Source organism: Coccinella septempunctata, chromosome 6 (assembly GCF_907165205.1).
Source record: "Coccinella septempunctata chromosome 6, icCocSept1.1, whole genome shotgun sequence".
Taxonomy (NCBI): Eukaryota; Metazoa; Arthropoda; class Insecta; order Coleoptera; family Coccinellidae; genus Coccinella; species Coccinella septempunctata.
Window position 1 is genome coordinate 1,619,977 of NC_058194.1, and position 23,859 is coordinate 1,643,835.

The window sequence follows — 23,859 nt, forward strand, 5'->3', positions numbered from 1 at the left end:
TTTTTGTGTAGATTGAAAGTATCATGTTTCCGTTCCAAAGATTCAATTTCCTCGCACTCACCCTGCAGCCATAATTCTTTGGCTTCTTTGATCTTCCTGTTAATTAATTTATTGATTTGTTTGTATGCTTTTTCGTTTTTATTTTTATGTTTTCTTCGTTCCTCCATCAACTTCAGTATGTCTTCAGTCATCCATGCCCGTCTTTTGGCACTATTTTCTACCTTCAGATTATTGTCCACCACAGAACTACAGCCATCCTTTATCTTATTCCACACTTCTTCGACTTCTATGTTTTCCTGATCTATTTCCGTGGCATTTCTTTTCATTTTGTTCTTCAGCTCAATCTTGACTTGTTCTCTTGTGGTATCATCTTTCAGTTTCTGGATATCTGGTCGTTTTTTTGGGTTTTTCTTTTTGAACTTTTTTCAGCTTTAACTTTATCCTGCTCAACAACAGATTGTGATCTGACGCAACATCCGCTCCTGGATAAGTTTTTGTGGTTTTCACAGAGTTTTGATACCTTTTATTTATGATAATATAGTCAATTTGATTTCTGATGACTTTTTGCGGACTATCAGCTGGAGATCTCCAGGTATAAAGTCTTCGAGGTGGTAATTGGAAGAATGTATTCATTACTGCACTGTCAACTTCCTGGCAGAACTGAATAAGGCGATCTCCTCTATCATTTCGAGTTCCCAGTCCAAACTGGCCCACTGTCGTGTCTACAGTCCCTTTGCCTATTTTGGCATTGAAATCCCCCATTATGATATTCAGTTCTTGTTTTTTGGTATGATTTAGGGCCATTTTGAGTTGTTCATAGAGTTCTTCAACTTCCTGTTCTGAACTTTCCGAGGTTGGAGCATAGGTTTGAATGATGTTCATATTGAATGGTTTGGCATTAACTTTGAGTATTGCCACTCTATCTGAAATTTCTATAAAGCCGAGTACGCATCTCTCAACTTCTCTGTTGACTATTACAGCCACTCCGTTCTTATTTCCAGTCGATGTATCTCCGGAGTAGTACACTGTGTGGTCATTTATTCTACATTGTCCATAGTTGGGCCATCTTACTTCGCTGCACCCAAGGATATCGACATCGAGTCTTTGCATCTCGTTAATAACACTGTCCACTTTGCCGGCTTGGAATAGACTTTGCACATTCCATGTACCAACTTTCTTGCTATCCTTTAGTTTCAACGTGACTTCGTCTTTTCTTGTTAGCAAATCGCAGGGATTTCGCTGGATGACGACCTGGGAGGCCCTGCGTTCCTGTCGTGCTGTTCCTCCCCTGCCGGATCTTGGCTTCCGTGATCCATGATCAGTAATATTATTCTCTTTGTTTGATGCTGACATTGTGATTAAACTAGGGAAAAGTAATGGAGTAGTTTCCCCTTGCTTCCTCCATCGCTGTACAAACGCCTTTTCGTGGTTACCACTATGCCGTTTGTTGTCTGATTCACAACCTTTTTCTGAATATCAGTGATGCTTGTAATCAGTTCTGAGCTAACCAGCTGCCGCTACTCAGTGCTAGTTTTGGTCCGCCCCGGGTATTTCATTTCCCCAGTACCACCCATATCTGGGAGGCATTCCCCTATCCGCCACCTGGGGAGGCGCCCGATGGGGGACTAGCAACCCCACACGTTTATTTTCTGCCAATTTTCCATCTTTTGATGTGATTTTGACCCACATAATGAATTTCGATTTCATGTACTTCACAAAAATCTTGAACGACACTATTTTTAAATTTCAATCCGTCGTCACACGTGATTTTAGAGGGTACACCATAATGACTAAAATACATTATTAATTTATCAATTATTTCTGTTCCTGTGTTCTGAATTAAAGGATAATATTGTCCTAATCTTGAAAATGAATCTACTATGCTTAAACAATAGGTTCGACCAAATCTTGTGGTATCACAATAAACATGTATAAAGGGTTTTGATCCAATAGGGTTAGGTTTGAATTGAAATTGTATAGGAGTTCTTTCATTTTCATTCTTCTGACATATTTCGCATGAATTAATATAATTTCGCACATATTTATTCATATTAGGCCAATAATATTTTCGTCTTTAACTAATTAAATTTTCGCTTACACCACGATGTCTAGTTTTAGTTTGATGATATTGTTGGATTCGTAAAACTTGTTCTTCTTTATCTTCAACATCTTCAACAAATATTTTAGAAATTTTAAATTTAATAGTTTTATAATCTAATTTATCTTGTAGGATTCTAATGAGGGATTCTTCTAACTCTTCGGATTGAAAATTTATCGTGTAAGGTTTTTCAGGACGAACATATTCTTTAATGAATTTAAATAAATCATTATCAATTGAATTTATCAAAACACGAAATCTTATTTTATCTCCAAATAAATTTATAATTTGACGCCGTTTTAAATATTATTTGCAAAGGATATGCATTTAAACATCGTTCCTTATATGGTAACCCTAAAATTGGATTTTCTACGTTACTATATCTGTTAATACAAGTGAAAAAATAAGCGGACTGTAATCGAAAATTTGACATTAACATCCCTTAGCATACAACATGCACCTACCTGACGACAATCGGTGTTTCCTTCGTTGGAGGGCCCTCGTCTTCTTTCACCAACACAAGTAAAAAGTAATTCTCTACTCGAAAAGAAAATGGAAAAATGATGCGCCACAATTTCTCGCAGTTTTCTCTGCTCACATCTGTCTCATGAATGAATATATAATCGAATGAATACAATTCGCGCATCTGGTCAAAACAGATCCATATACAGGTGCGACGAGAAGTTTGTATGCAACATAATAACTAAAAAATTAAACACAAGCTACTTGCACAAACAATATCCTTCTCATGAAATTTTCCATAACCAAATCGCAAAGTGGCTGCCCAATGTCCTCGATAGCCTCACGAATTCCATCTTTGAGCTCTTGAATCAACGCTGGGCTGTTGGCGTAGACCTTATCTTTAACGTGGCCCCAAAGGAAGAAGTCGCAAGGTGTTAAATCACAAGATCTCGGTTGCCAATTGTGATCACCTCTTCGACAGATAACACAGTCCGGAAACTGTTCCCGTAAGAGACCAATGGTTTCGTTACTTGTGTGGCACGTAGCGCCGTCTTGTTGAAAGTAAACGTTATCCAGATCAATACCATTCAACTCCGGCCATAAAAATTCTTTAATCATCTCTCGATAGCGCAATCCATTCACTGTAACTGTTGATCCAACCTCATTTTCGAAAAACTAAGGTCCAATGATCCCGCCGGACCATAAACCGCACCAAACAGTCACACGTTGAGGATGGAGAGGCTCCTCATGAATAACTCTTGGGTTTTGCAAGCCCCAGATGCGACAATTTTGCTTGTTGACGCAGCCACCGAGGTGGAAATGGGCCTCATAAGTCAAAATGATTTTTCGATGGAATTCCGGATCATTTTCATGCATTTCAAGGACCCAATCAGCAAAAACACGACGTTGTTGATGATCGGCCAGCTTGAGTTCTTGTGTTAACTGAACTTTATAAGCCTTAGGACTCAAGTATGCGAAATACGGTGTAATGACGTTTGTGGATTGCCCAATTCCAAAGATCGACGAGGAATGGGCAATCCTGGGTTTTCTTCAACACTTTGACTCCTTCGTATTTTTGTTTAAACGTTAAAGCAATACCTTTTTTCATATGAAAATCTTTTGATACACAATGGGCTAACGAATATTTCTTAGGGACTTCAAATAAATTACCTTCTTTTTCTTGAACATTAAAATTCTTCAATTTCATTTTTATCGTAAAGTTAATCTAAGGGCATCGGCATTATTATTTTAACCTTTCTTATATTTGATTCCATAATCATATTCTTCTAATTTAATACGCCATCTCATTAAGCGTGAATTTGGTTCCTTTAAAGAAAATAACCATGTCATGATCCGTGTATATCGTAAATTTTCTTTCGTATAGAAAGGATCTAAAATGCTTACATGACCAAACTATTGCGAGGAGTTCCTTTTCGATTGTACCATATCTCGTTTCTGCTGGGTTCAATGTTCTACTTGCATAAGCTATTGGTAGGTCATTCGGAGGATTACCTTGAGATAAAATACTTCCTATTGCAAAACCTGTTGCGTCGGTACTAAGCACAAAGGGCTCATTGAAATTCGGATATCGCAATATAGGGTGAGTCAATAAATATCTTTTACATACTTCAAAGTCTTCAATATATTTCGGATCTTTGACATTAATTTTTCCGTCTTTCTTCAAAAATGCCATAAATGGTTTTGTAATTTTCGCGAAATTCGGAATGAATTTTCTATAATAACCAACTAAACCAAGAAATGACTCGATTTCTTTTTGTGTTCTACCAATAGGGAAATGCTTAACCGTTTTAACTTTATTTGGATTGGGTTTAATTCCTTCAGGGGTAATAATATGTCCTAAAAATTCAATTTCATTCTTGAAAACGTGATATTCGTCCAATTGTATTTTCAAATTATCTTTCTTCAAAGCTTCAAGAATAGTATGGATGTCAGCTAAGTGATGTTCGGGTGCATCAGAAAATATAATAACATCATCCATGTAAATAAAGCATATTTTTCCAATATATTCTTTCAAAACATCATTCATTAATCTTTGAAAAGATGCCGGAGCATTCTTTAAACCGAAAGGCATTCTTAGAAATACATAATGACCATCTTTAGCAGTGAACGCTGTTTTTTCAATTGAATCTTCAAACTCAAGGAAGGTGCAGAAATTGAAGCATTAAAGGAAGGAGACACAGACAAGTATCTGGGCATAAAATAGGCAAGAAGAATCAATCAGAGCCAGGTGAAGAAAGAACTAACAGAGGAGTTCACCCGAAGATTGAGAAGGATAATGAGAACTGGCCTTAACAGCAAGAATCTGATAAAAGCTATCAATACCTACGCTTGCTCGGCCCTGAGCTACTCATTCGGTGTCATCTCTTGGACCACCACCGATTTAGCAGCCTTACAGAGAAAAATAAGGACGTTGCTGACTAAACACAATAAATATCACCCCAAAAGCTCTATAGAACGGATCGAGCTGCCACGACATCTTGGGGGTAGAGGAATTGTTGATTTGTCCAACCGTATGACCCAGGAAATTGTAGGACTTCGAAAATATTTTCTGAGCAAAGCTACTTCATCAGAACTCCATCAAGTAGTTTGTGTTGCTGATACTTCTACACCGTTAAAGCTACAGCAGAACCACTTAGAAACCGTCGAACACTCTGCAGAAAGTAAAATGCAGAAACTGATTGGCAAACCTTTGCATGGGAGACACCAGAACGAGGTCAACCATGATTACGTCGACATATCTGCGTCGAACTACTGGTTGACTTCCGGAAGGTTGTTTCCTAAGACAGAGGGCTTCATGCTCGCCATCCAGGATCAGGTGATTCCAACAAGGAACTACATGAAATATATCGCCAAGGATACCTCAGTGGCGGATGATAGCTGTCGTTATGGCTGTGTGACACATGAAACTATCCAGCACATCACCGGGGGATGTCAGAAGTTCGCGGGCACGGAGTACAAAAATAGACATGATGCCGTTGCCAAGATTCTTCACCAAGAATTGGCACTAAAACAACAACTTCTAAGTTCGAAAAAGGTTCCTCATTACAATTACCATCCGGATGCTGTATTGGAAAATGAACATCACAAGCTATACTGGGATCGCACTGTTCTCACAGACCGGAAAATAACCCACAATAGACCAGATACCATATTGCTCAATAAGGATGAGGACAGAGCACTATTCATCGATGTGGCGATTCCAAATAATAACAATCTTTTAGATAGGCACACTGAAAAAATTTCAAAGTACAGAATCCTCGAGGAGCAAACCAGGAGACAGTGGAAGCTGAAAGATGTTAAGACCATCCCTATTGTCATATCATCTACAGGCCTGATAACCCACAATAGAACAGATACCATATTGCTCATTAAGGATGCGGACAGAGCACTATTCATCGATGTGGCGATTCCAAATAATAACAATCTTTTAGATAGGCACACTGAAAAAATTTCAAAGTACAGAGATCTCGAGGAGCAAACCAGGAGACAGTGGAAGCTGAAAGATGTCAAGACCATTCCTATTGTCATATCATCTACAGGCCTGATAACCCACAATAGACCAGATACCATATTGCTCATTAAGGATGCGGACAGAGCACTATTCATCGATGTGGCGATTCCAAATAATAACAATCTTTTAGATAGGCACACTGAAAAAATTTCAAAGTACAGAGATCTCGAGGAGCAAACCAGGAGACAGTGGAAGCTGAAAGATGTCAAGACCATTCCTATTGTCATATCATCTACAGGCCTGATAACCCACAATAGACCAGATACCATATTGCTCATTAAGGATGCGGACAGAGCACTATTCATCGATGTGGCGATTCCAAATAATAACAATCTTTTAGATAGGCACACTGAAAAAATTTCAAAGTACAGAGATCTCGAGGAGCAAACCAGGAGACAGTGGAAGCTGTAAGATGTCAAGACCATTCCTATTGTCATATCATCGAAGAAACTACTAGAGAACTTGAGGAAACTTCAGCTAAACGAAAATATCTATAGAGTCATGCAGAAGGCGGTACTGCTGGGACAGCGAGGACTGTACGCAAGTACGTGGGAAATTCAGAGGAACACCGTCTGCTCCGACAGGAAGTGCGGGTGAAGCAGGAAGCCGAGGAGCGACCCGAACCCGACCACCACCACGAGCCCGAAAACCTGGAAAGGGCTCCAACAGAGCTTAATCCTTTTGATATCTGAGATATCTGGGATAAGTGAATTTTCCTCTGGAGAGGAGTGTGAAAGCCGCAAGGCTAAAGTCAATAATTTATTGATCCTGTAGACAACACAGTGTATAGGACAAGTCATTGTATGAATTATTCAATCCTCATTAACAATTAGAGGACAATCCTGATAAAATTCTACAACAGAATAATAACATTTGTATGTGTATAGGACAAGTCATTGTATGAATTATTCAATCCTCATTAACAATTAGAGGACAATCCTGATAAAATTCTACAACAGAATAATAACATTTGTATGTGTATAGGACAAGTCATTGTATGAATTATTAAATCCTCATTAACAATTAGAGGACAATCCTGATAAAATTCTACAACAGAATAATAACATTTGGATAGCAGTATGTTCTTGACTTTTATTTTGAATGGTGTAAAACTGAGGGACTTCAAAGTTTTAGGCAGGCAGTTGTACATTTTGATACTCTGATACAAAGGAGTGTTCTCAAACTTACGAGTTTTATACTTCGGTAAAAGTAAAATATATTGAATTCTAGTGTGATAATCATGGTAATCAGATAATTTGGTCCATTCATTAATATTTTCTTTAGCATAGAGCAAACATCTGAATATGTAAATACATGGCAATGATAGTAAGTTATGTGCAATGAAAGTTGGTCGACAGGATGTGCGTGCAGACAAATTGAAAATTCTACGTATAATACTTTTCTGAGCGACGAGAGCTCTGTTGAAATCAACATAGCTACCCCAGATTATAATATTATAGGAAAGGTGACTGAAAACAAGGCTATAATAAACTTGAATTAACGAACTGAGGGGTAGCGTATCCCTTACTCTATTGATTGCATAAAATGAAGAATTTAGCTTCTTGCAGAGCATATCAACATGTACAGACCAGCTCATTTTCCTATCCATATATACACCCAAAAATTTAGTACTTGCAGTAAATGTTATCACTGTATTAGAATGGCGCATTATTAAAGTGTCATCAGGACCATTTCTCGATCCGAAGTAGATACAGACTGTCCTGTTCACATTTACCACAACTCTGTTTGCCCGGCACCAACAAACGAACTGACCTATAATTGCCTCGCAAGCCTGGCGAAGCTCCTCCCTACTCTGTGCCAAAACCACTACCGATGTGTCGTCGGCAAATAGAACCAGCAATTTAGGGATATGTGAATAGGCAAATCATTAATGAACAATAAAAATAATAGTGGTCCCAGGACGGAGCCCTGGGGAACTCCACAATCAATAGGGAACTTTTCCGAATAGGTGGAACCAACTGTAAGACGCATATATCTTTGTTTGAGGTAGCTACGCAACCAGGCAAGAAATATTCGCCTGAACCCTAGGCTGTAGCATTTAGTTAAAATAAATTCAAATGATGGTGTGTCGAAGGCACAAGACAAGTCAAAAAACAGACCTGCAACATGTGAGTTGCTATCCATACCTTGGTACACGGATTCTATGAAACTAAGCGCAGCCGTCTGCGTTGACCGGCCACTCCTGAAGCCATGCTGAGCTGGACTCAGTATTTTAAACTTATTTAGGTATTTCGACATTCTTGCTAAAACTATTTTTTCAACGATCTTAGACAAAACGGTCAAAATAGAAAAAGGACGATAGTTAGTGATTTCATCCAGGTTGCCGCCTTTATGTATCGGTATTACAATGGATTCCTTGAGGGCATTGGGAAATCTACCAGTCGATATTGAGAGATTGATGATATGAGCCAGGTGATCACCTATCACCTCAGCAATGGATTTTACAACCTTAGTTGAGATATATTTAATCCTATGCATTGCTTGTTTTTTAAATTCTTGATTGATTCCAAGACATCAAATTTAGTTACTGGGTAAAAAAGAAGGTATTTTCAATTAACGGTGCAGTGGTGCAGGAAACAGACAGGTGATTACCATAACTATTCTTCAATTTTGCTTTAGCCATTGTGGTGAAGTGATCGGCAAACTTACTGACCAGCTCTGAAGGATTTCACTCCATCCACCCTAACAACTACTGGGTCATAAGATCGTTTTTTCCCACTAGTGAATGAGTTGACTATACTCCACAGTGCTTTACTTTTATTATCCGATTTCTCAACAACTGAACTGTAGTACCTCAATTCAGCAGATTTTATTAATGAGTTGTGAAGCAGTTTTGCATTTTTATGATTGATTGAAGTGGACGGTGAACGCACCAACGTATGAATCCAATATAAATTGTCTAAATTTCGTTTACTTTGTTGAATTTCAGCCGTGAACCAACTTTTCCGCGCACTAGTGGAAAGGATTTTCCTAACGGGACAACATAAATCTAAATAATATAAAATTTCATTACTGAAAGCTTGAAAGCACAGGTCAATATCGCTCTGCAAGTAGAGCTCTTGGAAATTAGTCTCTGATATGAAAGCAAAAATGCTATGGTAACAATATATGAACAAAATCAATCACTTACCTATAGGTTTCGACGAAAACAATATAATTTTATACACTTTTAGTATATTTTTATAGAATTCAAACTTCCAAAAAGTTTGTTCGTGTCACACTTGTCATCAACGCACGAAATTCAAACCCGCTAAATGCATCAAATTACACCTTCTATGATTTATATTTGATACTTAAATGTTCGGTGTAGTATGTTATAATACTGTGATACTGATTTGAATGAACTCAAATGTTTAGTATATATTTTAGCAGGATTATTGAGGTTTGTTACAGAAATGTTACACGAGGCTACGAAGGGTTAAAAATAATTTGGTTTTTGAAATCTAAGTTAATTCCGTATTTATTCAGGAAATCTGCACCAATTAAACCATTATAATTTTCATGAGAAGTTTGCTTTCTAAAACAAGCAGTTAATGTAGTCGATTCTTTGAAAATATTCTTAGGGAAATTATTGTTTGCAAATTTTGGATCCATTAAACAACCGCTATCAATTAATAATTTACACTTTGGATTTGAGAATTCAATATACGGTAATTGGTTAGAGTGATCTAAAGAATTATTTAGGTCAATGGCTCTTTTTGAGACGTTTCGTGAAAATTTTCATTACTAGAATAACAACCAGGATCTTTAAATGTAGATTGTACTCGCGTTAATTTTTCAAACGTAAAATTAGGTTTTGGATTCTCATTTACGAATTTTCTTTGAGGATTTATATCATATTGTGAGGAATAATTTGAACGTTTTTGAGGATAATTTCTGCTTTGAATAGACATTCTTTCTGGTGGATTATTATTTCGATAATTAGGATTTGGTTCGAAAACATTTTGATTATCATTTCTATTATATCGATTTCCAAATACTTGCTGATTAGTCGGATAATTATATTTCACTGGACGTTGATTTAAATGTATCGGTTGCGAAGGAAATTGCATAATTTTTCGATTATTTTGATTGAAATGATTGAAATTATTTGCTGGACGATTATAATTATTTGCTGGGCGATAAAAATGTGTATAATTCATTTTTCGATTGTTTTGATTGAAATTATTAGAATAGTTATTCTTAATTGATTGGGGCTTATTCCGTCTGCTTCTATCAAGTAATTCTTATTGTTTTAAATTAGAAATATAATCTTTTACAGCATTCACAGTATCATCGAAACTATAGTCGTTATTCATAATTAAATGCGTTCTCAATTCGGAGGGTGAAATTAAGACTGTTTTGCAAAGTTTTAGAATATTTGTTTTATAAAGTAATTTTTCTGGATGAGTCATTGGATCTGCATCTATTCGATAATTAATTCATATTTTTAAGGCAATTATGCGTTCTATAAAATTCAATAAATCTTCATGAGGCTTTTCATTCAGAAATTGTAACTGATGGATCAATACGTCTAGGTTGATAAGATCTCCAAATTTAGTATAGAGAAATTGTTTGAGAAGTTCCCAATTGTTAGGAATATCGGAATGTAAATGATATTCGGTTTAGGAAATATTTTATTTAATAACTATACAGTTTGAAAGCTCGATATAGAATGAATTCCTTGACAAACTAAAAGAATGGCATTCCTCGCCCAAAAGGGTTCTACGTCTTGCCCCTCGTCTAGACCGTGGACCCATATCTCTCAACACCTTCATATTTCCCTGCATGCCCTCGTTGCTTCGTCATTGATACAGCGAGTCAAACTTTGGGAACGTAGCATATTTGGGGTCTCAAAAGATGTGGAGTTCACAGTCGGCTAACCTGACGTCATTCACGACCTCGTGAAGTGGTTTCTGAAACAAACAATATTGGAAATATTAGAATTAATTCTAAATATTGGAAAGCTAAGTGCTTTCCAATTCAGTCTCGCTTGACGAGACTGTCGTAACGAATAACTTCATTCGTTCAGAGGGACAAATCCCAGTATATGCCGTTTTGGATCGCTTCGATCCTGGCAGCTCACCAACCACGTAACGGTCGTTTGTAAGCACTTTCTTAACTAAAAACGGTCCCTTATAACGTGGCTCGAGCTTTCTGCTCTGACCGTTATTAGCCGTCTTCACGTTTCGTATTAGGACGTGCTGTTCAACGTGGAAGACCTTCGTCGAAGCATGCTTCTTTTCGTAACATCGTTTTTGGTACCTTTGCTTTTCCGTAACTCTTTGAGAGACGTTATCTCTCATAGCCACTAAGTCTGGACGTTCATCGTCACAAACTTCCGTCGTCAAAAAGGCATCGTTAACACCTCGGGGTTTATAACCCAAAAACAATTCGTAAGGGCTCTTGCCGGTGGTGGAATTAACTGAGGAATTAATTCCCCATTCAACCTGTGTTAAGGTCTCATCCCAACGTCTTTCGTCGTCAGTCGAGGCCATAACAGCAGATAAAACTGACCGATTCATTCGTTCAACCTGACCGTTGGCTCTTGGAGTGGCAGTAGCACACAGCACTCGTTCAATTCCCAACTCCTTGCAGAAATCCGTGAATTTCTTGCTCGTAAAAGCAGTACCTTGGTCGCAAATGAATCTTCTAGGGACGCCAAACATATCTATAATCTCACGAACAAACTTAATCACTGGATCTGTTTTCGTGTTTGGGACAGCTTTCATATTGACAAACTTCGTGAAACCATCAACTGCGAGTATTATGTAGGCATTCTTTTTGATGCTCGTCACGAAAGGGCCCAAGTGATCAAGATGTAAAGTATCCATCGGCACCTTTTGCTTTTCAATAGGATAGAGGGCACCTGGAGTCTTACCGGACGGGACTTTATTATACATGCATCCTAAACAAGACCTAATGTAGTTCCTAACGTAATTCCTCATTGATGCAAACCAATATCTATCTTGAATGAGGCCTATAGTTTTGTCCACTGCAAAATGTCCGGCAGCGTCATGATAGTACATTAAAATTCTTCGCCTTGCTGATTTGGGAACTACCCAACGCTTTCCTGCGTCGGTTTTTCGAAAAAGGCGATTGTCTTTCAAACAAAAATCTGTGTCAATGATCTTTTTGCAATTCATTCATTCATTCATTGCTGTATCCCGTTACCGGGAATGAATGTACAAAAAGAAGAAGAAAAAAAAAAAAAAAAAAAAAAAAAATTCGAACAGACTTGTAACTTCTTAGTGCTAGTTGCGACTGTGTGCCCTCCTGTGACTAAAGAGACCCAACCGTGACCTGCAGATCCTTCCACACTCAGGGCATGGATAGTCTCCAACCAGATCTGGCCGCCGCTGTATCCTTCTCGATTCTCCACTATAACTGTGGACCAAAGACCTCCACTGTGACCTGTCTAACGCTAGTTGTTTCCAGTTATGATTAGCATTAACTGATTTTAGGGATTGATGTAGTGTATCCTTAAACCGCTTATACTGGCCTCCTGGTTTCCGGGCTCCCTCAGTGAGTTCGCCGTATAGAGCTATTTTGGGGAGTCTTGTGTCTTGCATCCTCAGAATGTGGCCGCTCCATCTGAGTCGGGCCCTCGTTACTTGAGTCTCAATTGTTGTACAACTCGCGCGCTGCAAGACTTCTGCATTCGAAACTTTGTGGAACCATCTGATGTGCATTATCTGTCTTAGATGACGTTGCTGCGTCTGTTCAAGCTGTTTAATATGTCGCCTGTAGGGAGTCCAGCTTTCGCTTCCGTAAAGAAGCGTTGGGAGGACCACTGCTCTGTAAACAGCTGTCTTGGTCTTCAGATTGAGGTCGTGATTTTGGAACACTCTGTCCTTCAGCTTCCAGAATGCCCGTGATGCCGAATTGATACGGTTGTGTATTTCCGTGTCAAGGTTAGCCCTAGTATTTATGAAGCTTCCCAAGTATTTGAACTGCTCAACCTGTTCTAGAGTTTCATTGTCCAGGCTGATATCTGTTTGAAGGCTTTCTGGCGGACTTACCAGGATTTTGGTCTTGTCAATATTGAGTCTAAGGCCTAAAGCTTCGTATATATGTTTATAGGTGTCCATCATTATCTGTAGATCCTCTGAGCTGCTAGCGATGAGTGAACAGTCGTCTGCATATTGAAGTTCCGTGATAAACTTGGTACGGGTTTTTGCTCTGAGGCGCTTCAGGTTAAACAGGCCTCCATCAAATCTGAATCTTATCCCAACACCTCTCACGGGCATGCTCATGTCAGCAATTATCGATACAGCTATGGCGAAAATATTGAACAGTAAAGGCGCTAATACGCAGCCTTGTTTTATTCCAGAGTTGGTTGAGAAATGGTCGGTTGTAGAGCCATTATGCTGTATTCTAGCGGTGTTGTTGGTGTGAAGGCTTTTACACACTGCTAGGAATTTTTCGGGTACTCCTAGACGTGCCATGATTTTCCAGAGCGCTCTCCGATTCACCGAGTCGAATGCCTTGCTTAAATCGATGAAGGCTGTATAAATCCTTGATTGTTGTTCACGGGCCTTTTCTTGTAGCTGTCGAAGTGTAAAAATTAGGTCCACCGTACCTCGATTTGGTCGAAAGCCGCACTGGGATTCAGGTAAAAGCCTCTCTAAGAGTGGAACCAGACGATTAGCCATAATCTTCGAGAGAATTTTACCGGCCACATTAAGCAACGATATGCCCCTGTAATTGTTGCAATTCGACGTATCGCCTTTGTTCTTATAGAGGTTGATAACTAGAGCGTCTCTGAAGTCTTGTGGCACATCTCCCTGTTCCCAGATCTTGCGGAATAGTATTAGGAGACTATTGACAATGTCCTCATCCAAGGCTTTGAATATCTCCGCCGGAATGCCGTCTAGACCAGGGGACTTATCATTTTTCATATTTTTAATCGCGCTTATGATTTCCGACATTGAAATTTCGTCATCAAGCGATGTCATCGGACTATACGCGGGAAGCAGTTCTAAAATGGATAAATCCGAGTCGTAATTTTGATTCAAGACCTGTGAGTAATGCTCCTTCCATCTTTCGAGAATTTTTCTATCATCAGTTAGAATAGCTCCATGAGCATCTCTTATAGGAAAGCTAGCTTTTCTGCTTGGACCGTAAACAGTTTTAATAGCTTCGAAAAAACGCCTGTAGTCATGGTTATCGGCGTAAGCTTGTATTTCTCTAGCTTTTTCTTTCCACCAGCTGTCCTTGATTTTTCTTATTTCTTGACGGACCTCGCGTTTTATGTTTATGAAACCTATTTGGGCTGCAACATCGCCAGGCTTGTTAATTGCGGTTTTCATCGCTTTGTGTTTTGCATCCAAAAGGGGTGCGATATGAGTTTCGCTGTCGGCAAACCAGTCTGGGGATTTTCGGGAGCGTTCCGTGCCCAGTATTTCCTTCGCTGTATTTGTAAGGGATGACTTGAAACGGAGCCAATGAGTCTCAATGTCGTCGTTATAATCCGGTGGTGTTAGGCTACTTTTGACGGCAGCTGTGAATCTGTCCTTTGTAGAAGGGTTTTGTAGTTTGGATATTTGAAGGCGCTCTCTTAGATACTTCGGCTTGCGTTGATATTTTGGGCGCATTGAGATTTTCATTTTCGAGATTACCAGCCTATGATCAGTCCAGCACTCCAGATCTGCTCTGGGTTTAGTGACCAACACCTCTTTCAGATCTTTCCTTCTCACGATCACATAGTCGAGGGTATGCCAATGCCCTGAGCGCGGGTGGCGCCAGGTCCCCCTTGAATTGGGTCTCGTAATAAAATAGGTGTTCGTTATACACAGATTGTTTTCTGCACAAAGAGCCAGCAGACGTTCTCCATTCGAATTGATGCTGTCTGTGCCGTGTTTCCCTATTATTCCCGGCCATAGTTCTGAGTCTTGACCTCTGCCCACTCTAGCGTTGAAGTCTCCAAGGAGAATTATTCGTTCCCGTTTTGGGATTTTACTTAATGTAGCAACGAGTGTTTCGTAAAAAGTGTCCTTTAAGTTGTCAGAGGAGTTCAAAGTGGGTGCGTATACTGCAATGATGTTCACAAACGTGTTATTCGCTGCAGGAAAACGTAGGGTCATTAAACGTTCTGAGATACCAACTGGATTTTCGGTAAGTTTGGCGGCCAGGTCGTTTCTAATGGCAAAGCCTACGCCATGTTGTCTGATTTCGCCTTCCGGCAAGCCTTTCCAGAAAAAAGTATACGCTTGTTCTACCAAGCTACCTTCGTCCGAAAAGCGTGTTTCGCTTAAAGCAACTATTGCAATGGATGTTCGTTGCAGTTCCTTATCGATTAGGGCAGTACGCCTCTCTGGTCGGTCGGCCTTACGGTTGTCTAGCAAGGTTCTGACGTTCCATGCTGCAAAAGCTATGTGCTTTTCATTGGTGTTTGTTCGATGATTCACTCGCTCAGGCACCCTCCCCCGGAGATCCGAATGGGAGGGTATTTTACCTCCGGATACGAATTTTGTCCTGTTCGACTGATCCATCTTTTTGTAGGTGCTGCGTTAGAAGGTGTTCAAAAGCTGCACTGGTAACGCTGTCAGTGCAACTTTGGTTGCGGCTACGACTAGATTATCTTGTGGCACAGGTAACCTGAGACGACAAGGTCTGAGACGTAACTTGAGCAACGCAGAGAGCCATTTCCTGCTCAAGCCAATGTTTAGGCTACGTAATTGTGGGAAACAGAGTTATACCGCTCATGTTCGGTCGCCAGAGCCTGGTTCGTAAGAACAGGGTGCACCGCGAGTAGGTGAGGTTGGCATTTGAGAGGAGAGGCTATAAAACGCATCCTTCCCCCTTACACCCCTACATTTTTGCAATAGGAATCTTGGAGTTGAGCGGACAATACCCAATCGTCTTCCTCCACGTTTACAATCATAACGTCAAGAATGTTCGTCTCCAATGGACAATCGACTGGACTACGGCTCAACGCGTCAACATGAGCCTGTGGCGGCGTAGTTGTACCCATGGTAGAGGAATACTTCATCTCACCATGATGGTACCAAGGGTAGCCAAACGATGGCATCACTGCGCACGACGGTTGCGATCACGGGGTAGATTATACGTCTATTGCGGTGCAGCATACGCCAAACGATGGCGCCACCGGCGACGCAACACTCTATACCCTCGACGTAACCGGCGTTTATAGCAGGCACAAACTACGCTGCTTCGGCGATTGTCGTAGGTAGCTGCTAGGGTTCATTAACCTACCTGATGAGTCCGACCCTAGCAGTGGGACGAAACAATCACCCCAAGAGCACGCATTTCCCCAAATAGCGTGAACTCACCCCAGCACATACCGCCAAAAGCCTTTTGTTTCCAGCGCGATATTCTATTTCGAAGTCGAATTCTTGGATGCATAACCACCATCTTGCAATCCTAGGGAGAAGATCACGTTTTGATAAGGTGTGTCGTAGCGAATTGCAATCTGTCAACACTTTGAATCTCTTCCCCAGAAGATAGATACGAAATTTCTTCAGGGAACATACAACAGCCAATGTTTCTAGCTCGTACGAGTGATAGTTACTTTCTTCCTTTGAAGTGGCTCTGCTGAAGTACTGAATTGGCTTAAGAGTCTGGTCCGTTTGACGCTGAAAAAGAATTCCTCCCAATCCAATTTTGCTTGCATCGCAGTGAACTCCGGTATCCGCGTCAATATCGTATATCGCCAGCACCGGCCTTTCGACTAGCCGTTCCTTAAGGTTTTCAAAAGCGTTTTCCTGCTCCACTGACCATGTGAAATGGGAATCTTTTTTTGTCAAATTTGATATTGGTTTTGCGATAGAAGCAAAACCTCGTATAAACTTCCTGAAGTAGCTGGTTAAGCCTAGGAATCGTCGAACGTCATGGACATCTTTGGGTTTTGGGAATTCACGAACAGCTTTAATTTTATCGTATCCAGGCCTGATACCTTCTCCCGATATTTCGTGGCCTAAGTATTCGATTCGAGATTCAAGGAAGTGGCATTTGTCAAGACGCAATGTCATTCCTGCCTCCCTAAAGAGTTGTAACACCGTTCTGAGTTCCTCAATGCCATCGTTAATCGAAATAGATGGAATCAACACGTCGTCAATATAGGCCATAGCTGTGCTGAAACGAAGTGGACCCAGAACTCGGTTCATTGTTCTCTGGAATACGGATGGTGCATTCACCAACCCAAACGGCATTCTAAGAAACTCGTAATGACCGTCAGGAGTCACAAAAGCCGTCTTTGGAACAGCGTTATCGTCAAGGGGAATTTGGTGATACCCTGACGCCAAGTCTAGATTGCTAAAGTACATGCTACCCTTTAAATTGTCCAACAGATCATCTATACGGGGAAGGGGATATTTATCTTTGACAGTCTTACGATTTAACGCCCTATAGTCGATACACATTCTTTCTTCACCATTTTTCTTCTTCACCAGAAGAATAGGACTCGCATATGGAGAACTAGACTCTTGAACAATACCATTATCAACTAAATCCTTAATAATACCGCGAACCGTCTCTCGCTGGGTGTGAGCCATTCGATAAGGTCGGTAAGTCACAGGTTCGTCATCTGTGAGCTTGATTGACATTTTCGTAACATTTGTATTGCCTATTTCTCGTAAAGAAGTAGCAAAACAATCTCTGTACTCGTTAAGTACTCGTAACAATTGAGAGCATTCGTCATGGCTCAGATTTGCGTTTATTTGCTTCTGCACTTCGTCAAGTGAGAAAGGTGATAGCTCTTCTGTGTTTGCTCGCAAGCAATTTAAAGAGGTTTGATTTTTATCCTCATGACAAGTGAATCCTCGAGCTATAACCTTACCTGCTTCAAAACACAAGTCCTTATCAGACATATTCATATTAGGCACAACAGCACCTTTTTCTGAATTCGTAACACATGGTAAAATAATGTGAAAATTATCAGACCAATTGCGATATCGTAAATCTATGAAAACGTCATTAAAATCTTCATCACTATAAACCTCGACTTGCCCTATGTAATTAGCAGGTATAACAGATTTTTCAGATACATAGAGATTTATTTTTCTTGTAGGTGGATCAATAATATCATCAAACGTAAAGTTATTCTGATTGAACAAGCGGACCTGGTCTCCCCTAACAACCATTGTCACGTTTTCATTGTTTATAAAAGGTTGACCCACCAAAACTGACACATTCTGAACATGATCGGGTACAACAATTGCTTCTACGGTAGCAGACGCCAGGTCTACATCTAATTTCAACGTTACTTTAGAAGTAGCTACTACCGAGCCACCTGCATAACAACAAAGTCTTACGTTTGTAGGATCTGTTTCTAACTTGAGGTTATCTGCTACTGACTGTCTCAAAGTTACCGCAGAACATCCCGAATCAACGTATCCTCGCAACGGATGACCATTTATAACACAATCAATAAAATAACAAGTGGAGTGGTTTTGGTTAGCTAGCTAATACTAACATTCGCTCACCTTTCTTGTTGCTATCTTTTGGCTTACCAAAACCAATAGTGCATCTGTCGGCATCGTGTCCCAGCAAATGGCATTTGGCACACTCCCTGCGTGGCATTGTACACTTTGATTGGAAATGCCCTTTCTTCTTGCAATTGAAGCACGAAACGTTGGTCAAATCTAATTTTTGATGAGAAGATGAGTGACGTTTAGGGTTGATCGAATTACGTAACTCCGATCGTTGAGGCCGATTCACCAAACTTTGAACTCGAACACATTTCTCCTCTTGTGAATGTCCATCCCGTAACATGGACAGATATTCCTCGAATAATGCTTCAGGTACTACGTAACGTCCTGCTCTTGCGGCATTTTGAATAGTGATATCGGGTATCCCGTCGATCAAACAGGAAACAGCATTTTTACCTGTTATCTGGCATGTTCGGAGAAGTTCCATCTTTCCGAAATAGTAGGAAGTCATCGTTTCATTCTTCCTCTTCTGTCTCTCGAGCATTCGCCTCAATGACTTAGAATAATCAACATGATCGGGAAATGTCTTCATTATTTGCCTCTTCCACTCGTCCCAAGTATAATCAACCGAACTCAAACTATGATACCATGTTCTGGCCATTCCACTCAGTTTCGATTGCATATGATACATTGTTGTCATATCATCCCAATCATTAATTATTCTCAGTTGATCTATCTTTTCCAACCATTTAGCTGCCGAAATATTTTCATTCTCCGGATCGAATTCAGGGATGCAATCAGTTCTGATAGTAAATCTTCGATTTTCAATTGGTTGTTTAGATCTACTCAGTTGTTCAATCATATTTTCCAACCGAGCAAATCTATCCTCGTAATTTTTGGACGTTGAATGATCAGCAGTATCCTCACCTCGTAATGAATCTCGGGAGGAACTTACTGTTTGTACACTGCTTCTTGGCCTTGTGTGATGTGCATCTCATCCATTCATTGCTGTATCCCGTTACCGGGAATAAATCTACAAAAAGAAGGACAAAAAAAAAATTCGAACAGACTTGTAACTTCTTAGTGCTAGTTGCGACTGTGTGCCCTCCTGTGACTAAAGAGACCCAACCGTGGCTTTCAGATCCTTCCACACTCAGGGCATGGATAGTCTCCAACCAGATCTGGCCGCCGCTGTATCCTTCTCGATTCTCCATTATAACTGTGGACCAAAGACCTCCACTGTGACCTGTCTAACGCTAGTTGTTCCCAGTTATGATTAGCATTAACTGATTTTAGGGATTGATGTAGTGTATCCTTAAACCGCTTATACTGGCCTCCTGGTTTCCGGGCTCCCTCAGTGAGTTCGCCGTATAGAGCTATTTTGGGGAGTCTTGTGTCTTGCATCCTCAGAATGTGGCCGCTCCATCTGAGTCGGGCCCTCGTTACTTGAGTCTCAATTGTTGTACAACTCGCGCGCTGCAAGACTTCTGCATTCGAAACTTTGTGGAACCATCTGATGTGCATTATCTGTCTTAGATGACGTTGCTGCGTCTGTTCAAGCTGTTTAATATGTCGCCTGTTGGGAGTCCAGCTTTCGCTTCCGTAAAGAAGCGTTGGGAGGACCACTGCTCTGTAAACAGCTGTCTTGGTCTTCAGATTGAGGTCGTGATTTTGGAACACTCTGTCCTTCAGCTTCCAGAATGCCTGTGATGCCGAATTGATACGGTTGTGTATTTCCGTGTCAAGGTTAGCCCTAGTATTTATGAAGCTTCCCAAGTATTCGAACTGCTCGACCTGTTCTAGAGTTTCATTGTCCAGGCTGATATCTGTTTGAAGGCTTTCTGGCGGACTTACCAGGATTTTGGTCTTGTCAATATTGAGTCTAAGGCCTAAAGCTTCGTATATATGTTTATAGGTGTCCATCATTATCTGTAGATCCTCTGAGCTGCTAGCGATGAGTGAACAGTCGTCTGCATATTGAAGTTCCGTGATAAACTTGGTACGGGTTTTTGCTCTGAGGCGCTTCAGGTTAAACAGGCCTCCATCAAATCTGAATCTTATCCCAACACCTCTTACGGGCATGCTCATGTCAGCAATTATCGATACAGCTATGGCGAAAATATTGAACAGTAAAGGCGCCAATACGCAGCCTTGTTTTATTCCAGAGTTGGTTGAGAAATGGTCGGTTGTAGAGCCATTATGCTGTATTCTAGCGGTGTTGTTGGTATGAAGGCTTTTACACACTGCTAGGAATTTTTCGGGTACTCCTAGACGTACCATGATTTTCCAGAGCGCTCTCCGATTCACCGAGTCGAATGCCTTGCTTAAATCGATGAAGGCTGTATAAATCCTTGATTGTTGTTCACGGGCCTTTTCTTGTAGCTGTCGAAGTGTAAAAATTAGGTCCACCGTACCTCGATTTGGTCGAAAGCCGCACTGGGATTCAGGTAAAAGCCTCTCTAAGAGTGGAACCAGACGATTAGCCATAATCTTCGAGAGAATTTTACCGGCCACATTAAGCAACGATATGCCCCTGTAATTGTTGCAATTCGACGTATCGCCTTTGTTCTTATAGAGGTTGATAACTAAAGCGTCTCTGAAGTCTTGTGGCACATCTCCCTGTTCCCAGATCTTGCGGAATAGTATTAGGAGACTATTGACAATGTCCTCATCCAAGGCTTTGAATATCTCCGCCGGAATGCCGTCTAGACCAGGTGACTTATCATTTTTCATATTTTTAATCGCGCTTATGATTTCCGACATTGAAATTTCGTCATCAAGCGATGTCATCGGACTATACGCGGGAAGCAGGTCTAAAATGGATAAATCCGAGTCGTAATTTTGATTCAAGACCTGTGAGTAATGCTCCTTCCATCTTTCGAGAATTTTTCTATCATCAGTTAGAATAGCTCCATGAGCATCTCTTATAGGAAAGCTAGCTTTTCTGCTTGGACCGTAAACAGTTTTAAAAGCTTCGAAAAAAGGCCTGTAGTCATGGTTATCGGCGTAAGCTTGTATTTCCCTAGCATTTTCTTTCCACCAGCTGTCCTTGATTTTTCTTATTTCTTGACGGACCTCGCGTTTTATGTTTATGAAACCTATTTGGGCTGCAACATCGCCAGGCTTGTTAATTGCGGTTTTCATCGCTTTGTGTTTTGCGCCCAAAAGGGGTGCGATATGAGTTTCGCTGTCGGCAAACCAGTCTGGGGATTTTCGGGAGCGTTCTGTGCCCAGTATTTCTTTCGCTGTATTTGTAAGGGATGACTTGAAACGGAGCCAATGAGTCTCAATGTCGTCGTTATAATCCGATGGTGTTAGGCTATCTTTGACGGCAGCTGTGAATCTGTCCTTTGTAGAAGGGTTTTGTAGTTTGGATATTTGAAGGCGCTCTCTTAGATACTTCGGCTTGCGTTGGTATTTTGGGCGCATTGAGATTTTCATTCTCGAGATTACCAGCCTATGATCAGTCCAGCACTCCAGATCTGCTCTGGGTTTAGAGACCAACACCTCTTTCAGACCTTTCCTTCTCACGATCACATAGTCGAGGGTATGCCAATGCCCTGAGCGCGGGTGGCGCCAGGTCCCCCTTGAATTGGGTCTCGTAATAAAATAGGTGTTCGTTATACACAGATTGTGTTCTGCACAAAGAGCCAGCAGACGTTCTCCATTCGAATTGATGCTGTCTGTGCCGTGTTTCCCTATTATTCCCGGCCATAGTTCTGAGTCTTGGCCTCTGCCCACTCTAGCGTTGAAGTTTCCAAGGAGAATAATTCGTTCCCGTTTTGGGATTTTACTTAATGTAGCAACGAGTGTTTCGTAAAAAGTGTCCTTTAAGTTGTCAGAGGAGTTCAAAGTGGGTGCGTATACTGCAATGATGTTCACAAACGTGTTATTCGCTGCAGGAAAACGTAGGGTCATTAAACGTTCTGAGATACCAACTGGATTTTCGGTAAGTTTGGCGGCCAGGTCGTTTCTAATGGCAAAGCCTTTCCAGAAAAAAGTATACGCTTGTTCTACCAAGCTACCTTCGTCCGAAAAGCGTGTTTCGCTTAAAGCAACTATTGCAATGGATGTTCGTTGCAGTTCCTTATCGATTAGGGCAGTACGCCTCTCTGGTCGGTCGGCCTTGGGGTTGTCTAGCAAGGTTCTGACGTTCGATGCTGCAAAAGCTATGTGCTTTTCATTGGTGTTTGTTCGATGATTCACTCGCTCAGGCACCCTCCCCCGGAGATCCGAATGGGAGGGTATTTTACCTCCGGATACAAATTTTGTCCTGTTCGACTGATCCATCTTTTTGTAGGAGCTGCGTTAGAAGGTGTTCAAAAGCTGCACTGGTAACGCTGTCAGTGCAACTTCGGTTGGCTACGACTAGATTATCTTGTGGCACAGGTATCCTGAGACGACAAGATCTGAGGCGTAACTTGAGCAACGCAGAGAGCCATTTCCTGCTCAAGTCAATGATGTGCATCTAATTCAGGGGTAACAGTCCGTTTCCGTTTTGCAGATCCCTCGTATAAGGGAGACTTGGACGTATGCCTTTTCGTAACAGGCTTTTGTTTCCTCATTCTTCTAGCTCTCACTCTTCCACTAGAACTAGAGCTATCCGAACTAGACGTGCTACTTTCCGAATCACGGTGGTACCTGCCCATTTCTAGAACTTAATTAGAACACTGCACACTTTTCGTCGCAACACTTAACTGCTTAATTTGCACTTAATTGGTTCGAACAAATCGACGGAAAAAGTACGTAACTATTCCGAAAAATGTTCGTAATAGAAAATAATACAGGAAGTATTAAGTTCACCCCGCACCTGAACTGTAAACGATATTCGGTTTAGGAAATATTTTATTCAATAACTATATAGTTTGAAAGCTCGATATAGAATGAATTCCTTGACAAACTAAAAGAATGGCATTCCTCGCCCAAAAGGGTTCTACGTCTTGCCCCTCGTCTAGACCGTGGACCCATATCTCTCAACACCTTCATATTTCCCTGCATGCCCTCTTTGCTTCGTCATTGATACAGCGAGTCAAACTTTGTAGTCCGAGAGCTGGCAGCAAAAACAACTACCTCATAAGTTACCAAAGATTTGGTTTGGTACTTTGATTCAACTTTATAATGTGAACTTGAAACCGTCCGTCTGCCGTGCGTGAGTGGTCGCCTTATTGGATAAAAAAAATTGAAAAGATGAGAAAAAATCGATTAGAACCTCCTCATCAGTTACCACTGTAATTTTTGTGTCAAATTTTCAATTAATATATCACTAATCGAAATTCAGAAAGAAAACATTGGCAGACGGTCGCATTCTCAAGACAGACGGCCTAAAAGTATAACTACCTGAGGTACGTAGTTCACGTAGATTCGCAAAATTTGTC

At 40.7% G+C, this 23,859-nt stretch overlaps 1 protein-coding gene across 1 annotated transcript; it reads right to left on the reverse strand.

Annotated features, from left to right (window-relative positions):
* Positions 1–366: 366 nt before the first annotated feature.
* Positions 367–1,353, reverse strand: LOC123315362 (craniofacial development protein 2-like). Its single transcript, XM_044901026.1, has one exon. It carries the CDS (start codon positions 1,351–1,353, stop codon positions 367–369), a length of 987 nt encoding a protein of 328 aa, XP_044756961.1.
* Between the last annotated feature and the right edge of the window lie 22,506 nt (positions 1,354–23,859).